At 42.4% G+C, this 15,054-nt stretch overlaps 1 protein-coding gene across 4 annotated transcripts in view; it reads left to right on the plus strand.

Moving 5' to 3' along the window:
- TAOK3 (TAO kinase 3) overlaps positions 1-15,054 on the plus strand; it is a 1,041,334-nt gene that overhangs the window by 327,187 nt on the left and 699,093 nt on the right. For all 4 annotated transcript variants that reach the window (XM_069214478.1, XM_069214480.1, XM_069214479.1 and 1 more), the window contains one exon: positions 13,287-13,332. In XM_069214478.1, the coding sequence (XP_069070579.1) occupies positions 13,287-13,332 (46 nt within the window). The remainder of the gene's footprint in view (positions 1-13,286; positions 13,333-15,054) is intronic.

Below are 15,054 nucleotides of genomic sequence, written 5' to 3' on the forward strand. Positions count from 1 at the left end.
CAGGAGGGAAACAAAAGGTCACTACATATAACAGCATGGGCTCAATTCAAATATGTGAGTGGACCTCAGAATTCACACACCATCCCTCTAATACAATGGGCCACTCTATTCAATTGACCATTCATCAGCAACAGACAAGAATTTTCCTACCACATAGCACATTAACAAAATATCACACCTTAAAATTTCTATCAATAAGTCACTTGTGCGACGAACCTGCCATGTCCTGAAAACCGGTAACAACAATGTTCTTCTACCTTCATTGAAACATGGGTAAATTATAAGCAAAAGCAAAAAGGTTAGTGATGCTTTTTGGCAAAAGGAACACTTAACTCTTTCTACCCCTGCCTGTCTAGGGCACTTCTATCTTATAAAAGCTGGGACCTGCCCTAGCCTAACCTTCAGGGCCCACCTTCTGATACAGCCACTTTTTATGTCCCGCAGGTAGGGCTGATTATGCCCCCCATAGTTTGACTCCTGTAGATGATACAAATTATCTCTATTACACACATCCGCTATATCACACCTTCTGGAGCACTCTTTCACTAGAGTTTTTTTGTATGTTTGTTTCTGCTGTGCTCTAGATATTTTTTTTAAGCTCTGACCATACGGGGAGCTTCAGAGACAACTTTATGTCTAAGAGATTAACAGCCCATTAACCAGCTTGTTGCACCTGCAAACCTTTTTTTTTATTATTTGCCTTAAAGAGCCATCCTCAGCTTTAAGGAGACTAAACCCATAATTAAGGAGCTGCTGTTTGTACTGAAATAGTACACAGGTGAGGCCAATTCTAGCCTTAAGGCACTATTTACGGAACCTCAGGGCATTCCAAACCATTTTTTCCACATATTCGTTCTAATGGACTGAATCCTCCTCATATTTTACTGGCAAAATCTCACATCCGTACAGAAACAGGCTTACAACCTTGGCATTACAGTTCTCTCTGAGAACTTCCATGGAATTATTACCCAATGCTAAGTCCATTTTGTATAAAGCGCCTGGAATAGCCTTTGCACACGCCTACTGGAGGTCAATATGAGGCATAACAATAAGGGTATATCTGAAGAGGAGACCAAGATAACAGTATTCTTATTTACCCCTTCTGGGACTCCACATAACCACCACTTAAACCTCTTGTTCTGGACCATTCCTTTAGAGAAAATCATGACTTTGGTTTTCAACATGTTTACTTTTAAATCGTTGGACATACAATATTCCGCAGAAACATCTAGTTGCCTCTGAAGGCCAGCCGGTGTAAGATCCAGTAAAACCGTGTAATTGGCATAAAACATGACTGAGATGGCCTCATTGCCTAATTTAGGAGGAAAAAGATCGAACCTGATCTAGTCCTACTGTTGGGTTCCGCATTGTATATGGAGAACAGGAGCATCAAACACCCCTGCCTTAATCCATGGGGGATATTGATTTTTCTTGACTGTGCTCCATTTCCCCCTAATTCAACCTTGGTCCATAAACCTTCATGTAATTGCCTTGCTACATAAGATAAGTACACATTCAGTGTTAGTTTTTGTTTTTGATTTTCTTTGGAGATTATTCAGCTTCCTTAAAAATTATTTTAACAAACAGGATGTGAAGTGGTTTTCTTTTTCCTCACAGAACCCAGTTTTGTAAGCTGTGGGTGGAAAATTAAGTTACTTTGGACATAATATGAAAATAGAATTGAAATGTTTTTGCAAACTCTTCTCTAGTATTTGGTTCATAGCCTTGGGGGGCTGCGTTGTACATGTTTAGCTTGACTATTCCATTGCAAGAGAGGACCATCCTTACGCCAGTCGGTTTAGGTTGTGCTGATGCCTAGTCTACTCTGCATGGGTTAGTGGGCAACCCTAGACTTCTTTGCACCTTTCTTGGTGTCTTTATGAAAGTAAAGCTGCACAACATAAGCATATTGCCAAGTTGTTCAATCTCACGATTTTCATGTTACTTGAGTCTTCCATACTAGGCTGGAATGTATGCCCTATCATAGGCCTCCTAAACCTTACTGATATACGTATGGATGCTGGAATGTGTCTGGTTACGTTTGAGATACAGCTCAGCAGGATCAACGTTCTATTGAAAAAGCCAAACTTCTCCTTTTGGTGCATTTAGAAAGATTTGCATAAGATATTTTCTTCTGCTGTGGGGGCAGTTGAAGTAAAAGATGATAATGCTCCACAGGTATCCAGATAACAGTGCTCCACCTCCCTCTGCCACTTATGAAGCTGGGCTTATACATTCCTACCGCTTATTTAGTGTGGTAATGATGATTTTTTTTTATATATAACCAATCTTTCTGATGGATACATCTACCTTTGGATTCCTCACCTTTTGAATACTCCCCTTGCACCAGCATTTGAAAGAAATGTTTTTCTTTCTAGCCCTCCACGTCGATGAGGACCTCACAATGGAACGGTTCAGCACGCAACTCCGTCTGATCTCATCAGAGCCATAAGAAGTCCTCGCCGGCGTACTGGCATCAGTTCCCTTTTTTCCACACCTTTGACGCTAACGGTTTTTCTACCTCTCTGTGTGGTTACAGTGTTTCGAGGGAACTTCTTTTTTGAAGTTTTGTTTGTGCGACAATGACTCCACTGAAGAAGTTGGGCTTTAAACCCTGTTGAGAGTGTGGCGGTCATATGTCGGTCACTGACCCGCACCAAAACTGCCTCTGGTGCCTAAGCTCCGATCATGTCGGGTATGCTCTTCTTGTCAGAGCATGAACCCGAAGGCACTAAAAGAAAGGGATGCAAACTTGTTCCTGGTAAAAGCTAAAAAGAAGAAGCAGTTCCGTCCGATATCTAGGCCTCGAGAGGAGTCATCGTCCCACAGGTCTTCGAGGTCGCACAAGAAGCGGCATCATCATGGTTCATAACGTCGTTCATCCTGAGATACCACCCCTCGGTCTTTGTCTCTGGCTTTGAAGTGCCGGCACCACTCAACTGGGGAAGTGAGTACCACTCCTTCTCCTCCACTGGTGACATCTTTAGGGGAGATCTTGGGGTCCTGTGGTGCAGTTCTCTCCTATGACTCCACTGGATCAGGAGATTGAAGAGCAAGCAACAGGACATGTTCAGCCTCCACAGCAGGAGCAAGAATATCTGTCTTTTCTAGCTCCAGGGATGACTCCTACAAACTTCTTAAATGCTATGCTCAGCATTTGTAGAGAGCTATGGCCCCCTCCGGTGCTCCTTCAGGCCCCCCTGGGCCATTGGCCTTCTCCCTGGGAGGTTTCGCAGTGCTGTTTAGGCAGACTTATTTCCTGCCTTTCATGCCTACAGCCCCGTAACCTTGGTGTGTAACGGCGCTGAGAAAAACACCATCACCATCAGAGTAGTTGCGATTCCAACATCTGATAGATTTTGTCTGCTGTTGAGTCATTCTACCCCTGCCAGGAGTAAGGTGCCAGCGCCACAACTGGTTTCATTGATGCCAGTGCATTCTTTTTCGATGCTGTGGCTTGAATCCAGGCTTTTGGAGAAGCAACAATATTTGGAGGACGAGCAGTATCAGTACCTCGAAGAAGGGGAGATTCTGATACCTCCCTAGGAGTTTGAAAGCATTGAGGTGATGAGTGGGTGGGACACGTCTGCTGAATGGGGATTATTATCCACTGGGGGCATATCCCCTCTGGAGGTCACCTCTTATCATGGGGTAATTAGCAAGGCAGAATCCCTGCTGCCTTTCGGTGAGGCTTTGATGGAGCCAGTTCTAGATCTGTGGCATAAACCTGCTTCAACTCCATCAATTTAAAAATCCATTGGCAGGAGGTATAGGGCAGCGCCAGGGTATCCTAAGTTCCTGAGCCAACATCTAACACCTGAAAGGCTGGTGGTACAAGTTTCATGCTCTTGCTGACAGGGAGTCAAAGCACGTGGATCAGTAGGCAAAAAATATCTTTTCATCTGTAAGTATGGCATTGAAGTCAGTCAGTGCCACTTATTAGGCAGGTACTTCCATCCGCTGATGGATTTGACCAAAAAGGTCAACCCCAAACTTCTGCAGTATGGACACAGTCATTTTGCAGAGCTCTTGCAGGACAGTCAGACGGCAGTAAAGCATGTTATACAATCAGGCCTGGATATTGCGGACTCTGTTGCCAGAGCCATGGGGACTTCAATAGCCAACGAAAGGTATGCATGGCAGAGAGGATTGGAGTTCTCTCCTGATGTGAAGTCCACATTAATGGATCTTCCATTCAACTGATCCAGGTTATTGGGAACCGAGGCAGATTCCGCCTTAGAGAGGTTTAAGGAGAGGAAGGTCACTGCCAAGTTCTTAGGTTTTCAGTCACTCTCCACGACCTACAGACCTTTACGTAGGTTTAGGGATTGAGGCAGCTCCTCCTTTCATGAGAGGCAGCACTTCCAACAACAGCAGTCTGCCAACCCCCACTTTAGATCCTACAGAGGTCGTGGGAGAGCTAAGCAGTGTGGTGCACTCCACCAGCTTGCCTCTGCATCCACTTCATCCTCCTCTGCTAATCTTTCAGGGAAGTAACCCTAGTTCTCCTACCCCTCACGAGCATGTGTTACTCATAGGGGGGAGGTTAATTTCCGTCAAGAGTGGGAGGTCATAACAATGGATAGTTGGGTGTGAGGCATTGTAGGAAATGGGTATGCCCTTCCCTTCCGGGAGTCCCCCCCCCCCTTTCCTTCCCTCCACAACAAAGCTTTTGTTCTGAAGAGTATCTGCTGCTGCTTGAGCAGGAGGTTCAAATTCAGCTTTTAAAGTTTGCAGTGGAGTGTGTTCCAGAGCAGAAAAAGGGTCAGGGTTGTTATTTGAGTTATTTCCTGATCCTCCAAAACAATGGTAATTTACAGCCGACCCTAGAACTGAGGATTTTGAATTGGTTCCTCAAACAAGAAAAATTCAAAATGCTGACCCTAGCACAGATACCTCTTGTGCTGGACAAAGAAGACTAGATGGTTTCCATAGACTTGCAGGATGCGTATTTTCATATTCTCATCCTCCAGTCGCACAGGAAGTATCTCCGGGTTCACGGTAGGGCTGCAACATTGCCAGTTTGAAGTCCTTTCATAAGGTCTTAGAGTTAGTGCAGCATCACTTGCTGCTGACAACCCACCTGTTGTTCAACCCCGTGTTTTCCATCAATGTCCCCAAATCTCACCTGGAGCCCTCTCAGCACATCCTGTTCATAGGAGTGGTTCTGGACAGCACAGCAAATCGTGCCTTTCCTCCTCCACATATGATTCAAGACATTCGGGCTATGATTCCAGTGTTTCAGAATCAATCATTCAAATCAACCAATCCGTACTTGCAGAGCGTTGCTTATCACCCGTAGGGTCTGAAGGCGTTGTGGTGGGTATGTTGATCATTCTAAGAGCCAGGTCTTGAGAACCTTTATGAATTTGGGCTCGTTCCAATCCTAGAGGTCTTACTTCTGCTCGGTCTGTTTGCTTCTTGCATTCTGTTGATCACTCATGCGTGCTGGCACTTGAGGGCCCTTCAGTGGTGCTTCTGCAAGCAGTGGTTTCAACACAATGGAGATTTCAAGGAGTCTATAATGATCTCCAGGAGCACGGCGATGGATCATCAGTGGTGGTCTGTGGGCGGAAACCTAACTCAAAGGAGGCCGTTTTACCTACCACCTCTGGTGATCACAGTGATAACTAATGCTTCTACACAGTTGCAACAGTGAAGGCTATCTCTTTGCACTGTCGGCATTTATTTCTTCACCTGACCAACCCTCTTTGTTTAAGTCCCCTGTAGTTTTAAAGTTTCTTAAGGGTTTGACTAATATGTTTCCTTCCACTCCTTTATCAATGCCTCAGTGAGATTTAAATTTAGTTTCAACGTACCTGATGGGTACACCGTTTGAACTGTTACATAGTTGCCCGTTGAGGCTCCTTACATTTAAAGCTGTTTTTCTCATAGCGATCATGTCCGCTAGATGTGTAAGTGAGCTGCAAGTTCTGAGTATAAAACCCCTGTTTACCACTTTCCATGCCAACAAGGTGGTTTTAAGAACCAAAGTGGTTTTCCTGCTAAAGGTAGTGACTCCTTTTCGTTTAGGGCAGTCCATCTCCCTTCTGTCCTTTTACCCTAATCCCGTTCCTCTAAGGAGGAGGAGAGGCTGTATTGTCTGGCTCCAAAGAGAGCGTTGGGATCCTACATGGACAGGACGTGCAAATTTGAGACAGACGATCAGCTGTTCATCGGCTGTGTGGGCAAAATGAAGGACAAAGCCGTCCACAAAAGAACGTTGTCCAGGTGGGTCATTCTTCGCATAAAAATGTGTTATGCAGTGGTAAAGAATGATCCTCCTGAGAGCTTTAGGACTCATTGAACCAGAGCTAAGGCTACTACTACTGCTTTAGATAGAGGTGTACCAGTTGTTGACATATGCAAGGCAGCAACCTAGGCTTCCCTCCACACTTTTGCAAAACATTACTACTTGAACTCAAAAAGGAGGAGGGATGGCCATTTTCCCCATTCAGTGCTACAGGATTTCTTGGTATAGGCAGACAGGCACCCACTTCCTGAGTGTGGGACTGCTTTGGGACTCTACTCAGAAGGTGAGGAATCCCCAGGTAGATGTTGCCATCAGAAGAACAAGTTACTTACCTTCGTTAAAGCTTTTTCTGGTGAATACAGTACCAACCTGTGGATTTCTCACTGACCCACCCGCCTCCCCGTTGCCTGTCTGAATATACCAAGAAGGAAATGATTGTGTATATTTTGTACATACAGAATGTATGTTTATAAATAAATGCATATAAATTCCTGATTTGAATTTGCACATGCTGCGTTTGTAATGTTGGTATTCACGCCTTCGTCATAAAGGCATGAAAAAAAGTGGGTGAAATTGATGTCAGCATGCAGGCGAGGACTTCTTATGGCTCCGATGACGTCAGGTGGAGTGGCGTGCGGAACCGTTCCATTGTGATATCCTTTTAAGTGACATCAGCGAGGAAGAGACTGCATTATACGCTGTCTATCTAAAGTGCTAAAGTTTGGTGTTTTGTTTAATTCTATTAGTGACTAATAAAAATATATCTAAAAAATGTTTACTACTATTTGCACATTGATATTTTTTGTGCATTTAATGTGCACTATGTCATTGCTAGCTAAGAAGCCACTCCAGAATTATAGATATTATGAGGTGGTTTGGCAGCCAGATTTGCTGCATCATGACATGATGCCAAAAAAGAAATCTGTGCCATGGGGGAAACACTAACGTCTCTAATTTGAATCCATGCTTTTCAAAGGTGTCAAGAAATACCCAAAGGGCCCAAAAGTGGAACACTATGTTAATTACCCTCAGAAATTTGTGAACAAATTACCAACTACATAATGCATAAAGGCTGTACTATCATCACGGCAAAGCTATAATCCCGCTTGTCAGCTATGCTCAAAATGCTGCTACTACAGCAATAGTTTATCTTTCAGTAATGTATGCAAATAACCAAAGAAAACTATTACCACACCGAAAAGTCCTCAACTACCACAGTCGACATATGCACCGTTGGTCTGTGTTTTTCTGTTAAAAAAAGAAAAGAAAAAAAAAAAAGAAGGAACTACCACACATCAGAGCCACAGTAAACCTCACTACTTACCGTGGAACCATTCCTTTCCCACTCAAATCACGCATTACATGTCATAGCCAGAAATGTTCTGTCAGCAAATTATATGGAAAAATGTGTTAACTTGCATCTTCATAAATACTTAAAAGGCTACAGCAGCCACATGAAAGACTACATACAGCATCCACATAGTTTTCAAGTCTGGTTTTAGGCCACAAGGGACATGGAAACGCCCCTAGCACCCGTATGCTACCATTGTCTAAGGATGGTGACCAGAAAAACTCAAGAACTTAGAACCTGTGTGCTACTTTACTGCCTTCTACACAGTGGATCATCCAGTTTTACTTAAGATAGGCTGAAGTGAACACGCAATTGAATTACCTCTTTGTGGATGTTAGCCATACTACTGAATATCTTTGTGGCAGGTGGGTGGGCTTTAGATCAGACATGACTCTTTGACTAGTCAAATGCACTAGGTGTACTTAACCAGATTAAGTAAACTGCACTAATCAGTATAGTTAGAATGTTCTGTGCTAATGTATGTGCAGAATCTTGGCTATTTCGGTGTTGTGATCATGGAATCAGTAACAAGTAGGGCTCAGCGTGGCTGCAGGAGCAGCAAAGATCGAGTCTGACACAAATAGATGAAAATATTTAACAAACGATTTAGGGGACCTTCATCCTTTGAAATCATTCACAAGTAAATTACCATCCAGATAAATGTACTCTGTTGCAGTATACAGTGGACCAGTGACTACAAATCTGAGTGTCAGAGAGTACATTGCTAGTCACATGTTATTTACTTTAAGAATGTCAAGCCTAAACATCATCCAGACTTGAACTACGAAGTTAGACAGTGATGCTTGCTGATTTTATAAAAAAAAATGACTTGTATTATTTCCTAAGATTAAAATATTCAAATTCCAGCACTATTTTGCCCTATTTTAGGAAAACATACTGGGAGGAAATGTAGATTCCAAAACTATTTTGCCCTATTTTAGGAAAACATATCGGGAGGAATTTTATGCCAGGGATGTACTTAGAAGAACTAGTCCCTAAGTATGACCCTAGGGGGTCTATGGATGGATGAAGCAATATCTAGGATGGCAAGCATAACAAGTTACAGCTTTGAACGTGATCAAGTCTAGTAGACAGGCTTAAAAACATAAGTGTCCATCAGCACCTTATCCTAACAAACTGGTTTAATGGGGGAATGATGGGAGCGGACTGTTCTGTTTTGCATTAGTAGCCAGTCTTAGCACATTAGGCACAACAAGTGGAATAGATGCTTGTGGGGTAGAAGTATGGAGTAGAATGAGTAAAGCTGGGTGTCACTGCTCTACTAGGACAGGTTGTTGTTCTATCAAACCCTCGTTCACAGTGCTCTCATACTTGATGTTCATGCGCAATACTTGTGCAGTTGGAGACCTCCTGAAGATTAGTACCCGTGACTGGCCTTGGAGCCTCAGAGGAGAGTCAGCCTTGTGGCAGTCTCAAAATGGCCTACTTGACCTTGTTTGGAGTGATGTCATGGAACATCAGTAGTCTTGATGGCCTTATCAAGAGGGGTACAGTCCTCAGATTTGCTGAACACCACTTCCCGTTGGTTCTCCCCCTGAGTTCACAATGTCCTTTCTTAGGTAGCCTCTGTTATGATAGAGGAATCCATGCATGGTACAGTAAAGGATCGATGGGCACGGCAATCTTGATACATCAGTCACTTCCCCCTGTCCCTTCACCAGTCCCTCCCACGTTAGGGTAACTCAGCATTCTACTGCATAACTTGCAACAAGGCAATATGAACATTTGGGATGGGTGGGGGCCTGTGCAGTTATGAAACCAGATACTGATGGGGCAAGCTTAAAGCTGACAAACCATGAGAGCAAAGTAATATTGGCATATTAGGAGAACTCTATAGGATTACGCAATTTGTGTTGGATCTGGCAACTCATGGGCGAGAGTACCCTAATATCTTGGCAGCTCATAGCTCTGTGTAAGGAAAAGACTACCTCAATTTACGTGCAGCAGATGTCCCAGGTAAGAAGAAAGTAAGTATCCTTCCTTGAGGGTACCCTATCACTCCCCAATAATTTTACAATTCTGTATCCCCTGCTGGTGGGAGTGCGCCCGAGGTGATGACTGAGCGATTGGCTGATATACACTGCTCGATAAATCTTGCCCAGGAATTGAAAAGTTATTCTTAATTTAATAAAGGTTCAGTGGAGTCCTAGGCAGCAGGAAAAGCACCATGGTAGCTCGAAAGCATACTTGCAACAGCATACTTGCAAAGGAAGGAACAAGAGCAGAATCGTATTGCCTCCAAACTTGAATATAAAATTCTTGAATTAGAGCGAGTAAACTTTGCTATCTGGGGCAAAATGATTAAATGTCAGCTGCATTCTGATAAAGCCTTCCTATGACATTATTTAGACAGAGTTAGAACACAGTGAATGGTTCCAAATAGAAGAGTCTATTAAATAGATGACAAGTTCAGGAAGCTGGTGTGTTGGCTGGTACCCCAAGACACTGCATCCAAGGTCTTTCTAGCATATTAGACTTTAGAGGGTGCTGGGTCGAGGGGGGTGGGTCAAAGTGGGATAAGGACAACCCCATTGTAGATGACCTTCAACTAGTGTCTGTCTGCCCTAGATACAAAGGATCTTGAGCAAGATATCACAATAGAAGAAATCGAGGAGGCCATTGGTGATTTACAGTCAGACACGACCCCTGGTCCAGATTAATTTCCAATTGGATACTGTAGGAAATATAAATCACTTCTATCTCCTCATCTCCTGAGAATTTAGAAAGAAAGTGTAAACCAGGTCACTTCCCAATTGAACTACACTGTGCAACAATAGTAGTCATCCAAGAGCCTGGACTTCCACCAGAAAGCTGTAACTCCTATCGCCCGATATCCCTAAGTAATACAGAAATGAAGGACCTAGCCACAAGTCTACAATGAGTGTTCACTTCTCTGATTACCCCGGACCAATGTGGCTTCATCCTCACTGCAGTATGTCCCAGTGTATCTGTAGGATTTGTCGTGCTAGCCTAGGCTTCCACACAGTGGGAGCGGGCTTTGAAAAAGCATTTTATTCCCTAGATTGGGCCCATCTTTTTATAGTGCCAGCAAGGATGGGTTTTGGACCCAATTTTCTTTCTCTAGTAAGAGTCCTCTATATCCACCCTCGACTCCAAGTAAAGGTGAATGGTTGCTTATCACATTGGCAATGGAGCCACTTGCTACATGGTTCAGATGCAATGCACAGGTATTGGGATTCCAATATGCTCCCTCTATGCTGACAATGTGTTCCTCTTCGTAAGTCACCCTCGTTAAACAGGACCCTGGCTACTTCAAATATTGGAGTTTGATAACGAGCCATCTAGTATCCAAGAAAACTGGTCAAAATAGCTTTCAATCCCCATCAAAGGAAGTGCAGAATCTGTTGCTTTGCGGTCTGCACTTAGCATTTGCGGACTCCGCTTAACTCTCTCTCTACTGCTCACAGGTACGCCTGCAGATCAGTACAGCTGAGTCAAGCTTCTGCTTAACCTGCTTGGGACAGTTTTCCTTTTTAAAATATTAGTCCTGCCAGGATTCCTATACTTAACACAATATTTCCCCCAGGTAATTCCTAAGATCTTGTCTGAGAAACTGTGAGCCAAAATATGCTCCTTTTTTTGGAGGGGGGGGGGGGGGAGAGGAGGAGAGGATGTAGGGGGGGGGGGATTGATCCTGACAAATTCAATTTGATAAGTGCACCCAGTCTACATATGAGACAGGTATGGCTATCCCCGACCTTCAACTCTTTTACTGTGCCTCTCATATCCTAGTGTTAAATGACTGGCTATATGGATACGCTATATTTTACCCTGAGATTTCCCTCATCAGGCAAGGAAATGTTTTAAGGCTAATGTATGAAGCCCCACTTCCACAATTGTTCCTTGATGTAACCAAAGCAGTTATATTAAGTTGGAGGTGTGGCCTGTGGTGGGTACAGTGGGGCCAAAACCGCAGACTGGAAGCTCCTCTATGACTGGGTCAGTGGCAAATTACCAGTTTGGATGTATTTGCAGAATGGCACCTCTAATCGAAATATTGATCTTCATAAAATACAATTCTAGAAGTGCCTACAGCTTAGTCATGCGTGGTCATTTCACCGAAACCCCTGAATACTGCCTTCAGGAAGCCAAAGTCCCTCAGGTGACCTCTCACTTATATATCAATCTTTAATCATAAATGCCCCTAATTTGGTCCAGACCCTATAAGAGAAATGGGTATCTTGGGTCAGACCCCTAGATGAGAACGATCTGAGGGATGCTGAGATTGCCGTGTCAGAATTGGTTATTCCAGCATCGCTGTGACTTTTAAAACTCAAACCTATAGAGAGCTGGTAGCCTTCTATCACCCACATTTTTCAGTATGATTAATTAGATATTGATTTCTTTGATATTGTTTTGAAACGACTAGTCATAAGACAATACTGGTCCAATATACTCTCAGCTCTATCAATGGTTATATGAAGACCTGTTGACCATTCTCCCCCGTTTTGCTATATTAGGAACTTTGTAAAATCTGTGAGGTAGTAAAGGATATTGCAAACTGGTTAGTTTGGGGATTCTTATCGTCAGAAGAGCTAACTACTCAGTCTTGGAAAGCTCATGGTCCACCATCTATTGGAGGAAAGCTATGGACAGTTGTGTCAAAACAGAAGAGTATTTGCCCAAGGTTTTTGTACTTATTAAGTTCTAGCATCATAGTCTGAGTAACAGAACTTTTGGTTGCCTAACACGTTTCCTCGATTTAGCAACTTAACTTTAAAAGGCATGCAGGGCTGCTTTTTGATGAGACTGTTCTCAGTATGGTTGTGACTGGTACCCAAAAGAGATAAACTATTAAAATAGTTTTTGCTTATCAGGGCCCTTTGGTGGTACCGATCAGAAGAATAGCTATTGATATATACTAATTGAAGTATTTAATTATTTTTATGTGTTTTAACAGCTATTTAGAATAGCAGTAGATGTCTTAGAAAGACTTACAATGACATGTAATTTAATTAAATTGAGTTCGTAATTGAGCTTATTTTGATATGTATTGTGGTATTACTGTAACACAGTTTACCTGAAAGCAGCAAAGAAGGTGAATCTTGGTAGTTTTGGCCTTGATAACCCATTGCCATTTAGGTTCAGTTACATTGCTCTAAATTGGTTTTGTTAGTGATAAGTTGCTTTGTGTTGAAGTTCTTATCCTTCTGGAAGAGTTTTTTTTTTTTTTTTTTTAATTGAGTAGTTCTTTTCATTCAAACCTTCTTTTTGTTACATGTCTTTAACTTAATCGGTTTTTCTCTTTTCTCACGATTTTGAAGCTTTGTAAAGCACAGCTTCTGTGTCTCATATTCTCTTTCTTTTTTTTGCGTAATACATTTTGGCATTTTTTTGTCCTCATCATTTTCCCCCAGACTATCTCTGTGTTATATATTCATTTCTTTGTCTTCAGCTGCTTTTATCTCATGTGTCACTGTCTTTCTCACGCATCATTTTAATCTCATTCTCAGCTTGCCCCATTTTTTTTTCTTTTTTCATTTGGTACACAAATCGTTATTGTGTTTTGTTTTTTATAAACGTAAAAATTGAAATAAGAATTTCAGTTGGTTCCGGAGAGCTTCTTTGTAGTATATTTGCTTGGCTATTGGACTTTTGAAGTCTGTGTGCTAACACCATACTTTATCTGATCTCTCACAGTTGGTCATGGAGTACTGCTTGGGGTCAGCTTCAGATTTGCTGGAAGGTAAGGCATGAAATGTTTCCCTTTATAGGAAGCAAATTCTTATTCTACATTGTTTCCGTATTTTACCACTCCACTTTGCACTAACCATCCGTTTCTGTTTGTGATAGAATCCCGAAAAGGTCAGATTCTTTAATGTCAACACAGTACGATTCTTTAAAAAAGGCATCAACCACATGTAAAATCACAGGGATACACTTAGAGCCCAACGTATAAGTACCTTGTCTGTCTTGCCTCAAGTGACTTTGCAGTTCATTAGCGTAAAGCACAAGTAAAAGAGGGGCCAACACACAACATTGGGGAACACCCCTTGACAAGTCAGAGCCATCATTACATTCACACATGGCCCAAATCTGACATTAGCTATTAAATTACAATGGGGACAAATCGGGAATTCAGTAATTATCTCTTTAAATTCGCAGTGCTTAAAATTGACCAAACTTTGACTTATTCAATCAAATGCTGGCTAATGTACGTCAGAGTAAGCTGGAAAGAACCCCAAAAAGTAACTATATATTTACAACATATCAGATGAAGATTAGGACGTTGTTTCACAGTATCTAAAAGCACTGTATCTAAAGCTGTACACACGTTTGGCTAAAATGCCATTTCGAAGCAGCCCACGCTAGGATTCGGCCCATTACATTTTGTCCACTACTTTGACAGTGGAATCATTCGATGAGATGGGATGTTTTCTGTTTCACTGTCTTCTTTGCTACAGATGAACACATTGCCTGATTTAGTTCAGAAGTGGAATCACCTCAGTACGCAGGATTTTAAAACCTATACCAGCAAGGTAGTCCACAACTCCATTATTGTGTTTTAAAAGACCCCTCGGGATCCCATCGTGCCCCAGGGGCCTTTCCTCAGAGGAGATTATTCTAGGGTGCAATGATAACATCAAGAGTGTATTCTAACCTGTTGTACATTCTGAGTGTAAGGCTATAACTCCACTTGAAATGATTGGCCCACAACTGTTTCGTAATAAGTACTTGCACCCTACATTAATCATTACGCCTTTGGAATTGATCCTGTTAACTACCGTCCAAGTTTTGCAGCACCAACTGTGTAGCACTTTTATGTACAACTATGCATTGTAAATATTCGTAGCGATCGCTAATACTTTAGTACGACCTGCCAAGTGCTCTTCGCTAGACAGTAAGATATTTCCAACCCACAATGTGACTTTTGGCAGTGCGAGCTGTGTTTTTCAAAGCCTGTCAACTTGTAAGTCACAGGCTTTGTGACTGCAAAAATAGTGGAACACATCACAAACCAAAATAACACAGACATAAAGTGACAGATCTGCCTTGCCTCCTCTGCTTCACCCCAGAGACACCACAATGCATCTCGGTCCTCAATTGCAGTACCATATGTTAGTGGAGTCATGGTACCATCATGCACTTTTTCCGTAGCACCTTAATCATGATCTGCAGCACTGCATAATATTCCTCTGCAGAGCACCCGGTATTAACAACAGCAAAAACTTTTTTTGATTTTGTTATAGTCTGTACTTGATAATTAATCATGATGGACTAACAACAAAAAACAACCCTAAAAACATTTTACTACCTACCCATCTTTGACCCATCTTCTCATGCTTACCATACAGTACTTCTTGTGCCCTTACTGGATTGCCAAACACTCAAAAGGTGGTGTGCAAAATGCCTTTAAATAGTATAAATCACTGGCATTCGCTACGGATAACATTCCAGCCCATAGATT

This window comes from Pleurodeles waltl, chromosome 11, assembly GCF_031143425.1.
Source record: "Pleurodeles waltl isolate 20211129_DDA chromosome 11, aPleWal1.hap1.20221129, whole genome shotgun sequence".
NCBI classification, from domain to species: Eukaryota; Metazoa; Chordata; class Amphibia; order Caudata; family Salamandridae; genus Pleurodeles; species Pleurodeles waltl.